Source organism: Excalfactoria chinensis, chromosome Z, assembly GCF_039878825.1.
Source record: "Excalfactoria chinensis isolate bCotChi1 chromosome Z, bCotChi1.hap2, whole genome shotgun sequence".
In the NCBI taxonomy this organism is placed as follows: Eukaryota; Metazoa; Chordata; class Aves; order Galliformes; family Phasianidae; genus Excalfactoria; species Excalfactoria chinensis.
The window spans coordinates 19,578,656-19,598,571 of NC_092857.1; the positions used below are offsets into that span (position 1 = coordinate 19,578,656).

The window sequence follows — 19,916 nt, forward strand, 5'->3', positions numbered from 1 at the left end:
GTTCTCACCATTTTTCTTCTCTAATAGCAATTTTAAAAGTTCTTGTTAATAGCATTTTTTAATGTCTAAATCTCTTCATTTTATTGTCCATTACTGTACTCATCCACACTTCTACCAACACATTGGGATGAAACTACTTAGTAACTGAAACAACATAGAGGCTTGCCATTAGGAGTGGGGTTTTTTTTAGGTATTTGAAACTATTAATGAGAAATTGCCATGAAATTTACTGTGCTTTCTTGGTCATTCCTTTAGTTTGAAATATATGGTATTTGTATCAGAACATTTGATACAACATAGTTTTTAAGGTGAGTTAGTGGAACAGTTGTTCTTGAGTTCCTTCCAGAGGATATTCTCTGGAGCTTTATCATATTTCAGTTGGTTGATAACTATTCTTCTGGCTCTGATAGTGCATCATCTTGATCTCCAAATCACATCAAGTTCTCAGAGAGTTATCTCTCTACCATCTTCTTTTGAGAAAGCTAAAACAAATACATCATTTATCTTATCAGCAGTGGTTTTGTTTTGCCTTATTATTTCCTTTAATCCTATGTGACCTAGTGACCTCCTCCTTCTTTTATGTTTTCTTGTTTTACTTAATTCAGTCATTTTAGCATTAATACTTTCAGCTGTTTCCTCTTTAAAGTTTGTCATAGCCCCTAACATATGATCTTCCACCATCTATTCTGCCAGCCATAGGTTGAAGTTTACAGATATAAAATTATTTTGTATGAATAACCTCTTAAACTTTGTTGTTTAGTCACACAAGTTCCTTGCCCTTCTGGTCACTTTTTTTGTGAGCTTTTCATTGTATCTTAGTACTTGTTGTTTCAGAAGAAGCAGTTTTGTTTCTACCAAAGCATGTAATATTTTCTTTAAGACTTCTCTTCTAAATTTTCAGGATGACTTATGAATTTGATTTGTTTCTTCTATGATAAAGCAGTATAATACAATGACCTCAGTTTGACAGTAAGAATAATTAAAGACAAGGATAAATGGCTGATAGAAAAATACACTGAATTGGTTTACTAAAGGATAACTTGCCAAGGTCCTTACAGTTCAAAAATAATCATTTTTCATAGGCTAAATATATGATAAAAAGAAGGTTAAAAGGAGGAAATTGATAAAATGAAGGAAATTCAAATTTAGAAGAATTGTAAAATAGATAAGCCCGTTAAAAGGGAACGTAAATTATGCTGTGGGAGCTTTTAGTCAAGTTTATTAGGATAGTTCCCATTTCAAGTTTTCAGTGCAGTTTAAATATGGGTGACGTTAACGAACAATTTGTATTAAGTGAAACTTCAAAGTAGTATAAAGCTGGAAAGTAATGTTGAGGAAGAAAGTATAAGTTACTTAGATAGAAATATCCCAGTGGAAAATTAAAGCATCACAGAAGTTTGACTGATAGACATAGAACGAAGCTTCAGTCATAAAATAATGCAATAGGGGACTAAAACAAGAATTCTTCATGCAAACTGTCACTTGGAAGTGACAGATGAGGAAGGAAGCTTGTTAACCACAACAGCCTTGATTAAAAAATGTGCTGAGCTGTGAAGAAAAAGGTAAATGCTCTTCTATCACACATGAAACTACATGTTTCCAGTTTATATAGATACACACCAGTTGCTCTGGATGAAGTATGCTGGCAGTTTCACAGAGGTTTTCTGGTTATTCTTTTTAGTTTATAACAGTGTTGCCTATATTACATTAGCCAAAGTTAGGCTCTTCTCTTACACTGGAAAAAGTTAGGTTCTCCTATCTGTTCCAGAATCTACTATGAAAATAGAAGTACAGATAGTGCACAAAATCATCCTTAAGATAAAACTATGATATATGCTTCTATATACCCGCTAATGCATACATCTGTCGTTCCTGGCAGCATAGTCAGTGGCTGAACCATATAAATGAAGCAGCTCTTGTAGGGAAAGCTAATACCTTTTATTAGTCTAACTGCGAAAGAAAAATAAACTATCTGAAGAAGAGCTCATATGCCCTGAAACTTGTTTGGTTTTGTTTTTTTTTTTTACTCTCAGTCTGTCTTAGCTGCTCTATCGCAAGATATTGCTGTTCACTTAATACCTTTCTTCTTGCATATGTTTATACTGTGTGCTCAGTCTGTAGGTCCAGCTGTTCTGCTAAGCTTCTTCCAACAGAATAAAATGGTAACATTCTTCATCAGTCTCAGCCTATGTGAACTCACTGTGCAGTACTGCAATAGCTGGCATAAAATGCAGTTTATATTCCAGCATGCATAATTACATTGAAATAAAGTATCGGATAATTAATATTCTAATCATACGATCTACTTATTTACTTGGATTTATGGAAATGGCAAAACAGTAATGGATGCCACAGTACTCCCTATTAAATATGCCAATCGTATCATATTTCAGCACTGAAATAATTCAGTAGTCCTAGATAAAATATATAAATAGTAGTAATTCATCCATAAACACTTCTGATGCTGAAGTTTTTTTAAACTAAAGGTTAAAGTACTAATTGCAAGCAGTAATACAGGAAATAACCCTTTTAAACTAAGGGTTATCGTACTAAATGCAAATATTAACATAGCAAATTAAAGTCAGGAAACAGCATTAATTGTTAGCATGTCAATACTGCACTTAGCACCTACATTAAACTATGTAACTCAGATTTCTAACATCAAGACCTGATGAATGTCTTCTATTATGTCTATATCACAGAATCACAGAATTTCAGGGGTTGGAGTGGACCTCAAGATATCAAGTCCAACCCCATGCTAAAGGAGGAACCCTACAATGGGGTGTCCAGAGTGGTCTTGAATATCTCCATAGAAGGAGACTCCACAACCTCTCTGGGAAACCTGCTCTGCAGCTCCACCACCCTTACCATAACGAAGTCCTTCTGCATATCATCTGCAGAAGACAGACATCTGTCTGACTCCTTCCTACAGCAAAACCAGGCTAGCAAAAAGACATGGTGTATATTCCAAACCCATAATTTTCAATTTGCCTTTGCAGTTTTACAGTTGTAAAATTCTTGCAGTGCCAATGATGAACAGTCAAGTGTTCCAGGTAAAATAAGATTCTTGAACCCTAGAAAAGCCTTAGATCTACATGCCAAATGGAGGAATTTGCTACCCATGCCAAGAATTGTATGTTCTGCAGGTACCCATATTCTGCAGTATTGGAAAAGCCTCCAAAAGCATGACCTTGTATTACAGCCATTTCCCTTGATCCTTACTCACATTCTGCATGTAGTTGTACAGATATGATAATTTATATTGCTTTAATTTATCATTAGAGACCTAATTGAAAATGCTGTTTATATTTTAACTTAGAATTGGAATTCCCAAACATGGTATTACAGATGTTGGGTTGTTTTTTTTGTTTGTTTGTTTTTTCAAAAGAATCTAGTAGAAATCAAAAGCAGACATCTAAACAGGGGTTCTTTTCCCTGGTGTTACTGAGATCTGCGTTTGTCAGTTCTAGCATGACTTTTCATGGCTGCTACTAAAATAATGCACGTTGAAAATTATCATTAGTAAATATAAGAGATGATGGAATATGCTTCTTATGGAATTCATTTTTAATAGTTTTTTTAAAAGAGATATATCTGCCTATAGTAAGAGAGAATTGAGTCCAGGACTTCTTTAAAGTTTGCTAGATTACATTGTGAAGAGTTAATAGATAATATTGTACCAGATCTTGATTTAACATCATCCATTCTGCTGTGGAATTCACATAAGCCGTGTAAAAGTAGTTCACATTACTTTGTTATGTAGGTATATATATATAGTTTCTAGAATATTTTACACCACTGGAAAGCTGTTTTAGAGGAAATTGAAACTGACAAGATGTTATCAGATGCTGCTCATGTGAAGACTATACTTTCACATGACAATCTTGACATTCCTTAGTTATTTAAATAATTTTAAAATAACTTTGTAAAATTAACGTGTTTCTTTTCGTTCTCCTGTTATATTCACTTCGAGCAGCACTTAGTAAATAACTGTACCATTTCAGTATAGCCTGTTAGTAATAATAGTCCTCTGCCACTTCTGAATGAAAAGCCAGCCCAAAGATAGGAGAAGAAATGACCTTAAAAATAATAATGTTAATAATGTGATTATAGTACTATAAAAAGAGGAAAGGGAATAACATGTTACACCATAAAAATAAATAAATAAATAAATAAATTAAAAAAAAAAACAAAACAATAATTTAATACTGATTATTACAGAAAAAAATTACTTCTGCAAATTAATTCAACTAAAGCACACCCATTAGAAAAACACCAAGTCTGGTGGTGGGGAATATTCTTCAGTTTTTCAGTCACTGAGTAGTTTCTTCATTATAAATTCAGACTTACCAGAGTGAATCCTCTGACTGTGAGGCTGCTTGTATGTTTTTTGGCATCAGCTAAGTGCTTGAGTTGTGAAAGAAAAATACCTTGTTTGATGCTGTTTGTACCAAGATCAGAGAATGACTGTATGTTAGACTAATCTCAAGCAATTTGTGCTTCCCTCAGGGCTTAGGTGGAATTTCAAGGAAGAGTAGTAACTACTCTGCATTGCAGTGGATTTTATACTGGAGCTTGGGTAAACTTGAGCATGCCTGGAAGGATAAGATCTAAGATATCCTTGTGATTGAAGTATAGGTATCAGATGAATTTTAACATCTGTTGGGCTTTGTCATTACCAATTGAGTGTTGAGTATATGCACCTTTCCCTTAAATCACATTTTGATAAAGGACTGTGCCACTTCACATTTTGTTTGAGTCTGTGTGGTGCTTTCACACTGGTTGGCAGCATAGCACCACCAGGTCACTCCCATACTCTATCTCCTCAAGAGAACAGGGAGAAAATGGGACGAATAAGAAAAATGTTTCATGAGGAGACGACTCATAAATTAATGTCACAGGGAAAACAAACTCAGTGCAAGGGAGATTACTGTAATTTATTGCCTGTTGCTAACAGACTTGAACACTGTGAACTAAGCGCATACTATGAAACAGGGACTGAGGCTGCAGTCACTTGATAACACTTCCTGTCTGCCGCTCCCCATGGCCGCTCCGTGCCCGCTCTGCGTGGGTCCGTCCCACGGGATGCCGTCCTGCCGAAGGTGATCCTGTGTAGGTTCCCCCCGTCCGCAGCTCTCCAGGCTCTGCTCCAGACGGCTCCGTACCACCCCCAAGAGCTGCTCCAGTGCTATCCCCGCGGGTGGCAGATGCCCCAGCACTGCTGCTCCCCACGGACTGCAGCTCCGGCCCGGGGCTGCTCCTGCGGGGGTATCCGTGTGCTGTGCCTCCTGCAGGCCTCAGCCACCGTGGCTGCACGGGAGATCTGCTCCGCGTGGTGCCCATGGACTGCAAGGGGACGGCCTGCTCCTTTGTGGGTCTCTCTGGGGCTGCAGGGAACTGATGCTCTGCGCCAGGAGCACCTCCTGCACTGACTGTGGTGCCTGCAGGGCTGCTTCTCTCACATTTCTCACTCCTCCCTTCCAGCTGCTGTTGTACAGCATATTTCCTCTTTATTAAATCTGCTCTCCAAGAACATACCCAGCATTGGTTGTGGCTCAGCTTGGCCAGTGATACATCTGGGCTCTGCTCACAGAGGCCACCCCTGCGGCCCTCCTGCTACCAAAACCTTGTCAGATAAACCTAATACAGTACATTACATCTATTTTAGAGTCATGGTTTACATACATGTCTGCATGAGCATACAAGTACAAATATACGTATATGAAGAGGAATGCATTTCTGTTTGTGCATAAAAAGTATAATCCTGCAGTTATTACACCAGTGCCACAGAATTCCTGTACTATAATCAGTTATCTTTCCTTCTGACTAAGTGAAGTCAAATATATAACTTTTCCATTTAGGAGGTTAATCAGTTAATTCAGAAGACCCCTTAGTATTTGCCATAAATACACTTGGTATTTGGCACTTGGAAACAAATTCATTTAACTTAGAGTATTTGACTAAATTTTGAATGTATTATATTCTGTATTAACTAAGTATTAATTCCTGATGAGAAATATGAAAGATAAAAAATAATAATAATAAAAAAGATTAATTAGAAAGCTGAAGCATTTATTGCATGATGATTTAAACATAATTGTATGAAATTCTGTCCAAAATTGAAGTTTATTGAAATTTAAACTTATTAATTAAAACTAAAAAAAATTAATAATAATGCGGCTTTAATTTGTCTGAATGCTGAGAGATAGAATATCTGTAGTGAATAAGCATCACAAGTGAGTTTTGCAGACCCTTTAACCAAGCCAGAAACTATCTAAGCTTTAAACAATGAAAGAGCTAATGTACTGAAACTCCTTGCCTACTATATGATCATGAGTTTTTGGAGCTATGCTTGCTCACAGCTCTTAAGTACACAGCATAACAAGTGTGTGTTTACCCACTAAAAGGCAGATCTTCTGTTACAGAAGGTAAGAGTTATGTTATTAATCTTTAGTCTGATTTTCAGTCTTCTTCCTGTTTCATTTTATGACGGTAAGATCTTGAAATGCCAAAATCTGCTTTCTTTCAAATACAGTGCAAGGATTAGAGGAGATTAAGCAATCTCCAACAGATTGTGCATAGAGCCTGTCCATATGAATGACTTCAAACTGCTAGGCTTTTTTTACTTTATACGACTTGTGACATGAATTTCTGAAATTATATTAGATTAGGAGGCATTCTGAAGACAGAATGAGGCGTTACCAAAATACAGGATTTTTCAGGGATGCCCAGTATGGATGTGGAACAAAGACACATTGGGAAGGAAATATTCTGCTTTAAAAGGAATATGAAATCAATTAAAAAGAAAAAGGGTATTGTCGCCTCCCAATCCGGCAACAAGTTAAGGCTGCCTAGTGAAAGTACCGTGCCTCCACACATGGGGAACAGACAGGACTCACACACAGTTTGTAATGCCAAAAGTACAAGTTTATTGCCTCGCAACAAACCCTATATAGTGGTACAGGTGACCGCCCCTGTCAGATACTTGTGACCTCCCTGAATCCACCCCTGGTGCACGCAGGCACCACCTACCCAGTACCCAACAGGAATAGCAAAGAATGTTTTGAATGGGAACACCAATACCAACTAGAAACAAGAGTCAGTAAAATATTGATGTAATCACCATAAGGCTTGAAGCAAGTGAACAGGCATCTTTTCAACAATTTAGATTAAAAAGAAAAGGAAAAAACAACTCTTGACAGACTATCTATTGAATTGTCTGCTATACAGAATCATATAATCATCATGGTAGGAAAAGATTTTCAAGATCATCAAATCTGAACAACAGGCTGACCAATTCTGCCATTAAAATCATTTTCCTAAGTGCCACATCCACATGTTTTGTAAATACCTCCAGGGATGAGGTGTTTCTCTGGGCAGCCTGTTCCAATACTTGACCAGTCTTTCCATGGAGAGATTCTTCCTGATAACCCAATCTAAACCACCGCTGGCACAGTTTGAGGCTGTTTCCTTATATCTTATGACTTGTCATCTGAGAAAAGAGACTGACATCTGCTTTGCAATAGCCTCCTTTCAAGTAGCATAGAGTGCCGTGACATTTCCCTTCAGCTTCGTTGTGGCAGAATAAAGAACTTCTCTGTCAGCTGTGCCTCATATCTTGTGTCCTTGTTACTTAACCAGTTTTGTTGCTCTTCTTGGAACTCATCCAGCAACTTCATATCCTTGTAGTGTGGGGCCCAAAACCGTCCACAGTAGTTGGGATGCTGTTTGTCTTACCAGGCTGAGTACAGAGGGACAATTACTTCCCTAGACCTGTTGGCTACATTTCTCATGCAGGCCAGGGGGACAGTGGCCTTCTTGACCACCAGGGCAAATGGCTGGCTTGTCTTCAGCCAACCAAAAATATGGCAGAAATCATTATATAGGAAAGTTATTCATAAATATTTATGGTCTGTATGTAGAATGTGCAGTATGAATAATATGAGGACGGTAAAAAGTTCACATCCACTGACAAAGGTTATACATCTTTTAACTTAAGTACTTGCAGAAAACGGCAAATATGGCAAAGGGTATGATACCAAGAAATGAATATACATAATTTATCCTTTCTTTTCTAACAAGGTATAACAGAATGCTTTCTTTGTTATACGCAAAAGCAAAGAGGATGGCCAGTAAAGTTGTAGTCAGTGCTGGTGATAAGTAGATAACTGTGTTGCCTCTTAGAGAAACTTAAGTGAGATGAGCATGCAGGTTTAAAGAGATTACCTTTTTGATTTGTAAAATGAGCTTATTGGTTATAGTACAGGTAGATCCAAGCATTTGTTTATAAGCACACTGGCATTCTTGCTTTTATTTAAAAAGCCTTTATATGAGAATATTAGGTTACCTGAGGATAAAGTGTTAAAAATAGTTTGAATTAAATAGCACTTAGCCAGAATGCAACAAGAAAAACTTAAAATACTACTGAATAATATATGATAAATTTGGAAATCAGGAATGTTGGTTGTAGCTGAAGGGTAGTACAATGACTGAAGAACATTTTGGAAAGAAGTGGATAAGAAATGGGTTTACAGTCATTGCAAGAAGTAATTTGAGTACTCAGTGCATTGATTATTTTGTATTCTTTGTGAATCAAAGCAAAGGCTCCAAGTATGTCCTCAGGAGTTCCTTACTGGAGTGCTTGAACTCACCATGTCTGATTCTCAGGACAGTGTTTGGAAGGATTGTGGATATATTGCAAGGAGTTATGTAGCAAACAGGAGTTACTAAAATGATGAAAACATCCTTTCCTTTAAAAAAGATTGTAAAGAAATACAAATTATTTCATTTGCTGAACAGAAAGCCAGGTAATGACCAAGGTGACAGTACAGAGCTGTTGGTTGAACGTGCATTCAAATAGTTTACCAGGAAAGCTGGTAGTTTTACCATGCATGTTGTATTTAAAATGCAGTAAGAGATGAACCTGAAGACAGCCAGTATCCTGTAGCTTCTACATCATAGAGATCCCATGAGTCAAACTGATGCATCTAAAAACCCTGGCATTAGTTATTTTCTTCTGAATCTGATTGTCTAGACTTGTCTTAAGCAGAATAAACATGCTGATTTCAATTAATTTTGATATAAATAAGAAAAATGAACAATTATTTTGATATTGTTCCATTTTAGTTTCTGAGTTCAGCAAGTAGGTTTTCGGTTTTGTTTTCTCAAAATGCTTATTGGAGCTAACTTGCCTAGATTTTGGCAGAAAAAGAAGATTGTCAATAATTCTTTTCAGAAATATTTACTATGCAATTTATTATATGCATATAGGCATATGTAGACAAATACACATATACCCTGTTATTTTTTCATTATTTTCAGTATGGAGAATATGGTTGAGCTAGCTGATGATAATTCTGCTTGGCACTGGAATAGTGTAAGCCTATTGCTAACATTTTTCAACGATTATTATCTTCTAGGGTGTTCTGACTTCAATCAGAAAAGGTTACTGAGGATTAAATAATCAAGAGGTGGTAGTAATTGTAGAAAAATAAGCAGGCTAACAATTTCAGATAAAAAGTTAAAAGCTATTATTTACAAATAAGCTAATGCTTGTCTTTATTTGGAAAACTGTGGCATTTGTTTACTCTACAATGTACTTTACATTCAAAAGCTGTAATACTTGATTGTACCTAGCAATGTACTTAAGGAACTTAAAGAAGAAAATCACATGGTTTCCAGGCACGTAAAAAATAAATAGGAACTTAAATGAGTTTAGATATGCTACTTAAAGTAGTATTGAATATATAATGAAATTCGAGAAATTAAATTTAAACATATAGAAAAGCTTTCTCACACTGAGGATGGTGCATCAGATTGCCCAGAGGGTTATGGAGTCTCTGTCTTTGGACACTGAAGTCCAGACTGGACAGTGCCTTGAGCCAACTTGCTGTGATTGGCCATGCTTGCAGAAAGGAGTTGGAAAGGACGATCTTCAGAAGAGATCAAGATTCCTTTTCTGTTTTGTGATTCATAGAATTGCTCAGGTTGGGAAAGACCTACAAGATCATCAAGTCCAACCACAACCTAACCATACAACCCTAATTCTAACAACCCTCTCTTAAATTATGTCCCCGAGCACCACATCTAAATGGTTTTTAAACACATTCAGGGATGGTGACTCAACCACCTCCATGGGGAGCCTATTCCAGTGTTTAACCTCCCTTTCTGTAAAGAAGCTTTCCCTGATATCCAGCCTAAACCTCCCCTGGTGCAACTTGAGGCTATTTCCACTTGTTCTGTCACCTGTCACCAGAGAGAAGAGATGAACCCCACTCTCTCTGTAAGCATGTTTCAGACATTGGAAGAGAGCAATAAGGTCTCCCCTAAGTCTTCTTTTCCCCAGACTGTACAGTCCCAGTTTCTTCAGTCTCTCCTTGTAGAACATATTTTCTAAGTCCTTCACAAGCCTTGTTGCCCTTCATTGGACCTGCTCCAGCACTTCAGTGTCCTTTCTGAATTGAGGCACCCAAAACTGAACACAGTACTCAAGGCAAGGCCTCAACAGCGCTGAGTACAGGGGCAGGATGACTTCCCTAGTCCTGCTCACCACACCATTCCTGATACAGGCTAGGATGGCAGAGAAAGACATTTCGTTCGATATTGGCACACTGACTTGCAATTTTTTTTTCTGCTGTTATTTCCTGATTGTTGTTGTAAAATTTTAAAATTAAGTTAATTTTCATATGTAATAATTTATCCTTACATACATGTAATCTTAATCACATCACAACTAACGTTATCTGTCCATCTAAGAAATAGGGAATGCTGGCATTTGTTACTTCTGTAAACTGAATTTTATAATATGCATAAAATTGATTTGGCTCTACCTTTGTTTCAAATTCTTTTTGTGGTTCTTATAGTAAATATTACAATATTAAATTAAAAATACAAATGGGAGTTTTTTGTTTTATTATTCATGTCCTTGACATATTTCTAAAAGGCTCTTAAAATAAGTCATCTGTTATGTCCTTTTGTTGTCTTTTCTAAATGAAAATACAAGCTTTCTTAGGTTCTAATTGATTCTTAAGCCATGTTCCTAGCATGAGTGAGTCAGTACATTCCCTTCGTTTATATCAGAGATTTACTGCCCATTAACTTTGATTCTGTTTCTCCTGAGTGGCTTTACATTCTCAGAAGATTAAATTCTTGTAAATATTTTTCTCCTTCCAGTGAGGAGCTACGGAAAGAAGCACGACAGCTGAAACGTGAACTGTTGGAAGCAAAGCAGAAAAAAGAAGAGCAAACTATAAAACCCAAAGAAAAGGAAGGTAAGAAAAGGAAGATACAGCAGGTGTTGCTTAGATCTCCAGTTAACATCACAGTTTTAAGGTTCTTCAGTAGGTTTATTTTCTTTTGCATAAATGTGGACAATATATTGTCAATGTAGATGGTGTTTGTTTGTTTGTTTTTCCTAGAAAATTAATTTTCTGTAAGAATAGGGTGTGGTAGTAACAAAAGGATACCAGTATATAAATGCCTTGTACTGGTAGCATTTCTACTTTCAAATGTCCTGTGCCTACATATGTGCAGTTGGGCAATGCTTCTAAATTTGAAATACGGTTTTTTCAAATAATGAGTTGAATTCTTTAAAGGGCACACGCCTGTTATGATCTCTTCCAATGTGAATAGTTTTCTTGACTATTCACACTGGAAAGACACATAAATTCATATGCTAAACACTGAACTCAAAGCTATCGACTTTAAGATTCTGCACTTCTTCTGAATGATATCAATTGAATATAGAATATAGAGGACAGTCCTAAGTTTATCCTTCGTAAACTTATGCAAAAGAAGATGGATCATTAGATGTACACGTCTGTAGCAGAAAAAAAATTACTTTCTGTTTCTTAATAAATGTACACAAATTTTCAAGTGTTTAATAGATAAGGTGAATTTTTAGCACGTAAATATGCTAGAGATTACTAGCTGAAGTTAAAAAAAAAAAACAAAAACAGGTTTTTTGGTACTCTAGATACATTCATGTTGCAGTCTTCATCCATCTCTCAACAGCATAACAAATTTGAAAGAAAATATAAAATAATTGTCAATAAAATTGCCATATTATATGCAATTTAGAAAAGTGGTAGAAAGTGTAACATAATTGCTATATATTGTCATAAATTCTCTTGCATAACAGGTGAGCTTGGTCAGTAAACCAGCCTGTCAAATTAAAAAAAAAATAAAAATAGTATCTGGAACTTGTATATGCAATCTGTCGTCATATTATAGAAAGTAGTGGCCCTAAAAAGGCTCTAGAAATCATATTTAGTCACTAAGTGAATATGAGCTCTCCTTGGCAAGACAGCAAATCTAATCACTGGGCACACAAAAAGAAGTGGAAGTATAGAAAAGAAAAAGAAAAAGAATAAGAATAATCCTTATGTACATATATGATAAATGAAACAGAAGCATGCCTTGTATGGCAGTTGTAACACCGTTGCTTAAACATATCCCTGTGTGGGTGCCAGTTACGTCAGAGGACTTACTGAAGAAGAATTGGAGGAAATCCACTTACACAGTGACAGACTAAGTTAATACTTAGACGCCAGTGATAGATAAAACTATGATGCAGTTTGAAAAGATAACTTTTATTTTAGGACAAGGTGCTGTGGGGAAGAAAAGAAAGCTTTATGTATCAGTTTGTTTTCTTTAAAATTTCTTTGAATTAAATAGCAGGCAGAATATAAACCTGCTGAAAAACTGTAGGTAGCAGCTAGTTGTCATAGGTTATCCTAAAATCTACTGGCACCCATGACAGGGGTATAGACGGCCTGCAGGGCCGCTATCCCAAAAGGAAAAGAAAACAGGGAAAAAGGAAATAAATACAGCGGCAACGATCTAAGGAGGCACACTTATTTACTAAATACTGTATCGGAATACAAAATAACACAATATAATGCAATATAATTGGAATTAAGGCTAACGAATCAAGTAAAATAAGAGAGAGTGAGTCCCGAAACCGAGAGGCCTACTGTAACTCTAGACGAAACGGCTGGAACGCTCCCACACGGCTCTCCCCCTGGCTGGCAAGGTCCAAGAGAGCGAGTCCAGCACTGAAGTGAGATTATATAGAGTCCGTGTCATATGACTGACCGTGGTATTCCCTGGGACATTCAGTCTTCTTTTGTGAGCAGCAGATTTGTCAAAATTATCTATGCTTAACATGATGTTATGATGTGGAATACTGATAGCAAAATTACAAAATTGCAAAACCATGACACTAGTGATAGAAATAATCCTGGTTTCCCTTTTTGAGCAGAAGTGGTCTACTCTACTGTTAAGAAATATGTATGGCAGGAAAGAAACTATTCACCAAGTTCTTGGGTATCTAACTAAATATTCTGAAAATAAACATGGAAGACAAAATAACGAAGATGTCAAATTAGATGCAAATATTGATGGACAAATTGATTAATGAAAATATAGCGAGAGGAGAAGAATGAGCAAGAAGAAGTTGTCTTTTTAAGACAAAAAGGAAAGAAGTTTGAGTGCTTAATTCAATCTTTAGCAGTCACTTTTGTTTATGTGGTTATAGAGGATCTGTGACATAAGGGAAACATTCAAGTACAGAACAAACGAACTATAAACTACTTACTAGGTGCACTAAAATCATTCAAATTTGTTGGAATTCACTGAAGGTTACTGGGAATTGTTTAAAGCAGTCCCAGAGACATTAACAAACTATCAATAAAATACTTTAAGATAACTGTAATCAAACTGGGAATCTGATTACTTGTGATTTGAAGAATAGGACAGATGACCTTTATTTGTGGAGTTTAAAAAAAAAAAAAAAAATCTGGAGCAGGGAAGGGGAATGCAACAGTAAAAATGAAGAACAGTGCAAATTTAAGTGCTAAGGTTGGATTCTCACATGCAGATGTTAAAACTAAGTTTGGTGACTGACTTGTACCGTCCCTGGCATGTGTTAGTGCTCCTACTGATCTGATTCTGTTTGCTAACTTGGATAAAACTATTCTTAGTTTGCAACACTTTTGTTCCAGGGTTGTTGATTGAATCATTTCATAGAAGTTTACAGGGTTGTTGATTGAATCATTTCATAGAAGTTTAAAATCAAATCGTCATAAACAGAATATGTAAGTCTGAAAGAGAAGAGGTCCAGGGAAAAAAAAGCTAATAGCAAGTGGCTTGTATCTCTTTTAAAAGTAACCGACTGTATAAACTCAAGATGTTCAGCATTCAGTGACTTTTAGATAGCTTAAAGTCTAGGTAACATAGGGCCATGGTACAGAAGGATTTAAACATACTGTAAAATACATATAAAGTGATATGTCTGTATGCGAGATAGTTGTCTGTTCAACTTGAGTGTGTCTTCAGCCTGAGTGTTTTGCTAAGATTTGAGCAAATTCCAATTGAAAACAATGGTGAGAGACTTCTTAAAAGTTCACAGAGCAGAGCAACAACAGTGACTGATGTTCTGGCAAGCATAACAGAACAGTGGTTATTCAGTTTAAAGCAGAGATGACATCCCAAAGCAACCTATGTTAAAGAACTTCAAGAGTGTTAAAGGCTACCACGGAGAGAAGGTTATTCTTCAAAATCCTTGTGGAGGGGACAAGAGGTAGTGAGCTTCAATTAAAGCAAAAAAAGGTTTAGATTAAATGTAAGAGAGAACCTTTGGAATAGGTTACTTACAGTGTGGAACTTCCCAGCTGCAAATTAGGCAAATATTTTTTTAGGTTGGCTTACAAAAGGCTGACCCTGTCTTTTGGGTGAGGTGGGCTTATATGTTCTTTTCTTCAATATTCTGTGAAGCACAACTGAACAGTAAATCAAGAGAAAGATAAAATGTGCCTGGAGGATGGCTTTGAGGGGGAAGCGAAACTAAGCATCTTGTTACCAGTGATGATAGCTTTATGGAAGCATTACAGAAAGTATTGTATTTACCATTTCTGAGTCTTTAAGTCGTGAAGTTAAAATAAACATTCATATGTCCACAGTAAGGTATTACTGTCTTTGCTTTTTGCTTTCTCTGCACTTAACGTATTCTTGTACTCTCATGAGTTATTTTATCTATTGTCAGAGAAAGTTGCTATCCTAATGATGTTTCCCTATTTGAGGATGACTCAATACAGAGAAATGTGATTCACCATATGATCAAAAGAATGAAATTTCTTTCTGGTAATTGAGAATCTGCCACTGAAAAAAATGCACACTAAAAAAATAAATGCAAATGACTTATTAAACATGTTTTATTTGGTCTTGGAGAAAAGGAATTTTACATTATTTATTTTCATTATTGTATTGTACCGACTGATTTTTAAAAATTGTTCTTCTGTCATCACTCACATACCTATCTATTTGTTGTCTGTATGGAAATAGTAAGTACAGTTGACAGGTAAGGTTCTGGTAAAGGATAAAATTGCTTGCAGAAAGAGAAATTCTAGTTCTCTGGAGAGGTGAAATTTTAATAGGAATATTAACTAGAACATACATCTTCATTAGTGTCTTTACTTCAAACCAGATGTGTGTTTTTGGATGATGCCACACTAAAAGATGTGTTCCAGGAGCACACCTGCTGAGTTCCAACCAGTAGTCCAAAATAAAACAGCCTCCAAAGTGCACAGTGAGAGGATCCGGGCATTAGCAAATAATTTCCTCCCATTTCATAGTATTGTAGACCAATACTGAAGTAGCCAAAGTTTTCCTATCTTTCATGAGTTTCAGCATTATACCTAGTGGTAGCCTAAAGACAAAGATAAGGTGAGTCTGTCTGCATTCAAAATAAAACTTTTGTTTTCATTATTGTTTGTAGGGAGCTAAAAGCAGTTGTCTGGAATTTGCCTTTCTTACCTTAACAAAATGTTCACTTTTTTCCTCGTAACATCTGTTAAAATGTTGGCATTCTGTATTATCAGTTTTAAAGAAGGTGCAGATTAAAAATGACTACATAACATTCTCTGACTGCAAACCTACTGTTTTTCAGTGGTGTTGGGATAGTAATTTAGGAACTGCAAGCAAAGACCTCTAAGCTTTCTAGATGATACCAATTGTGAAGACAGAGTTGTAGATGTTTGTAAATCTTACAATATTGATGTAGTGTTATATCTCAAATTTAACTTGCACTTTGTGGTGCATGTGTTATGAAAACTAAAACAGGACTGAGTATTCACACTGGATCACGAATATGAAAAAATAATTTTTTGATCATGAAAAAGCAAAAGTAAATGTCACTACATACTAAATTCCAGTACAAGAGGTACCAGATTTGTTGGGACGAGGGGGAAGATGTGAAGAATGTCACTGGAAATAAACAGCGTCATGTTGGGGTGCTAATATTTCCTTGATATTTTACTTGATCATCACACTTGGTATTTCAAGTGTGTACAAGAAAACAAACTGAACATGAATTTATGTGTGATTCAGGTTTGATCATGCGGTTGTTACTACAAAAGCTGTTAACTGTGAAAGCACGGTTATAAATAATATTGCTTCTCAGTGTTGTACCAACAGAAATATGGAGCAATTGGATACAAACAGGGGGGAAAAAAAGAAAAAAAGAAAAAAAAAATAGCAAAGAACCATGTGAGTTTGTTATTAGGAGATAGTTGAAAGGATTATAATTTAGGTAGAAGGTGCTGGGACCTTAGTATTTAAGATGTCAAGTGTAAAGAGTGAAGAAAGATACTTTTACTGTGAAGCAGCCATTTACAACCAAAGAATAGCAGAAAATACTTTATTCTACATTCAGACTTCAGTTTGGATATAACAAAATTTAACAGCAAAAAATATAATGTTTTACCTGAACAAGTAATTTTGCCCTAAAGTTAAGATAAGTTTTATATCCTAGCTCACTTCACGACTTATCATCTGACAAATGTTAACAGTTTACCTTTTCTGTGTTAGTTTTCATACAAGAAATTGCGTGTATTAAAAACTGTCTGCTATCAGGCCCTTGTTCATTGCTGGCAAAAATGCATAGCTAATGGTGGTGACTGCGTTGAAGAATAGTATTTTGTAGCTGAGAATTTCCACTGTTGAATAGTAGTATTGTACACTTTATACCTGTTGTTGTTTCCAAGGAAATAAATAGGAAGCATTACTTTCAGAGTGACCTATGTGTTATGCGTACTTAATATTTATTCCACGTTCAGAACATTCGGGAAACTAAGGAGGATTAGGGGTGAAAATTTAAGTGTTTACATTGTTTCAAGAGGACAGAGATTAAAAAAAATAATTCCCTCCTTACAAGTTTGATTATAACCAGCTTTCCAATCTGTGAATACAATTGTTAACTATGCCAGACTGCTGTCAAGACCTTATTTTAAATAAGATGTTTTTCTTTTATGTGACACTCACTGCAGTGATGCCAGAAATTACATCAAACATTATAATTTGAGTGCTGAATTACTTCAGCATTTTGAAGTACTTAATCAAGTGTTTGAAAAAGATGTACTTCAAAGTTTTATTGCGTAAATCTGTGAATATACTTCAAATATGCACTAGAGAAATATCATGCTTTCTTAATTATATGTTGGTTTTAAATAGTTTTCAAGTGCTATTTTCATTTTTCTCATTAGGACATTTTTGTAAACTATCTGATAATCTTTGAATGAAGGAATTTAACTACCATACATGAGAAAAAAAGAAAAGCTCAACATAATAACCTAACTACTAATGTAAAAGTCAGCATGAAGTGTAAGGCTCCTACAGCGGCACAGATTGTTATCTAGTTTGTAGCAAGATAACTGAATGATTGAAGTGTTTAGGAAAGTCTTCAAAGCTAGCAAGGATGCCAGTTTAAGATTATGTTTTATTTCTGTTTTTATTATTAAGTCTGTGTAATGTCAGTGGCATGTAAAGATTTGCTTAAGTCCTGTCAAGAAGTTTTCTTGACTTCTGATACCATAAGAGAATTGTGCATGTTTCAGAAAACTGCAAAACCCAAATTGTGGTTGTTTTGAAATTATGTAGCATAAGGCATGTTAAGTATGAGGATCTGCGGTATATGGAGTACAGAGTATAGCTCCACTGTATCGAAGTGTGCATCCTGAATGTTTCATTTTTGTGTACTTTTGTTTTCTTCTATTGTTTCAGTTTTTATTTTTTCTCATTTAAACTGTCCTTAAGTAATACCAAGCATGTATATTCAGCCTCTTCCCTGCTTTTCCCTCTTTCTCTGCTTGCTAAAGAAAAGTTGAAAAAAGCCTCACTGTAAGCCAGCTGTGATTTTCCTAGTAATCTTAAGCATGTTTTCAAAGTCAGCCGACGTTAGAAAATTAACCACATTTTAGCCTGTGACTTCTGTAATGCGTGCCTAAAAACTGCCAAAGTTCAGAGACAGTTCACTAGGAATTTCCATTGTCACATATTAAAGTGCATTATTAGTGGGGCTTGCTTTTTCAAACATGTTTTGAAGCTCTAAAAATCAGTAGTAAGATTATGTTGTTTAAGTTGGCTAAATTAACCAGTAAGTTTGTTCTGAAACTGTTATTTTTCACTGTAGGAAACTATATAATCCAGTAATAAGCTCAGCCTTGGAAAATCTATCTGTAAAAAAATGTATTTGTTTGTTCACTAGTAATAAATATGTCTTGATTCTTGCCTTGCTCATTAGGGCCAGTAGTGGCTCTTCAAGAACGTAGAAGTTCCAGAGTAATAGTAACTGATAGTTTAAGATGTGAAGAAAATAATGAGTTAGATAGTTCTAATCAAAAATATACTGAAGAGAAGGTTATAAATTCTTTGAGGAGTAACAGTATTATTTCATATTGTATTTTATTGTATTTATATGTTATGTTACTTTGCAGTAAATTAATGTTTTGTTTGCATAGCTATTATTTAATGCTGGAAGAAACATCCTGGGTTCTGGAAGAAGCATCTTAGGTCCTAATTACAGAAATTGACTTAATCATGGAATCACAGGATGGCTTGGGTTGGAAGGGAACTAAAAGTTCACCCAGTTCAGACTAACAGTGCTGTGGGAATGGTTGCTCCCCATCAGCTCGGGCTGCTCAGGACCCCATGCAGCCTGGTCCTGAACACCTCCAGGGATGGGATATCCACAGCTTTTCTGAGCAGCCTGTGCAGCCTCAGCACCTGCAGTATGAAGAATTTCCTCCTAGATTTAACCTAAATCTACCCACTTTTAGTTTAAATCCTTTCCTCCTTGTCCTATCACTATCAGACCGTATTAAAAATTGGGACGCCTTCCTGTTTATAAATGTCCTGCAAGTACAGGGATGCTGCAGTGAGGCTTTAAACAAGGACTGTATTTTTCTGATCTTCTAGTCAGAAGACCTAGAAGTTCTTGGTTTTCATAAAGTGGAAGGGAAAATTCAGTTGCAGTTTGTGAAATGGAAGGTGACTGATGCAACGCTGGTTGAGTGTTTACACTATTTAATTCTACTTGTAGGAATGAAGCATACAAATTTTATAGCGAGCTCTATCTTTTGTTTAGGAAGTGATCTGAAATTTTGAAGAATGGCGTTCCCTACGGTACTCTCAGATCACATTCTCATTTCTTTGTTATTATCCTTCACTTTTGTATTTGAAAACTGACATCATTTAAACTGTTCCTAATTTAAGCGTGAAAAAATAAACCCTTCTGTATTTTTTAAAATCGGTCTCTTCCTTTCTGGTTTACAGACTTGAATCTCCTCTGTTGTTTCAAGATATCATTGGAAACCATGTCTCAAAACCAAAGTTTTAGATTAGATTACACCATAGTGTTGGCATCTGTTACTCCTTAAAAGAATATTTTAGGATAGAAGAATCTATCTGAAAGAAAATAAATTACACAAATGCTGAAGTTTATGTCACAGTAAGATGAAGGTTCTCTTGGCAGTAACTCAAGCTAGCTGAGAGTAAAGTAGAAATTCTCTTAAAGTGAGAATGAAGTTTATTTCCAAAAAGGAAAGTTATTTATTGTTTTGTTTTGTTTTTCCTCACCTTTC

At 35.8% G+C, this 19,916-nt stretch overlaps 1 protein-coding gene across 1 annotated transcript in view; it reads left to right on the forward strand.

Moving 5' to 3' along the window:
* The window catches only part of CWC27 (CWC27 spliceosome associated cyclophilin), a 99,918-nt gene that overhangs the window by 58,512 nt on the left and 21,490 nt on the right, over window positions 1-19,916 (forward strand). The window contains exon 11 of the mRNA XM_072360328.1: window positions 11,173-11,270. Coding sequence (XP_072216429.1) covers window positions 11,173-11,270 — 98 coding nt within the window. The remainder of the gene's footprint in view (window positions 1-11,172; window positions 11,271-19,916) is intronic.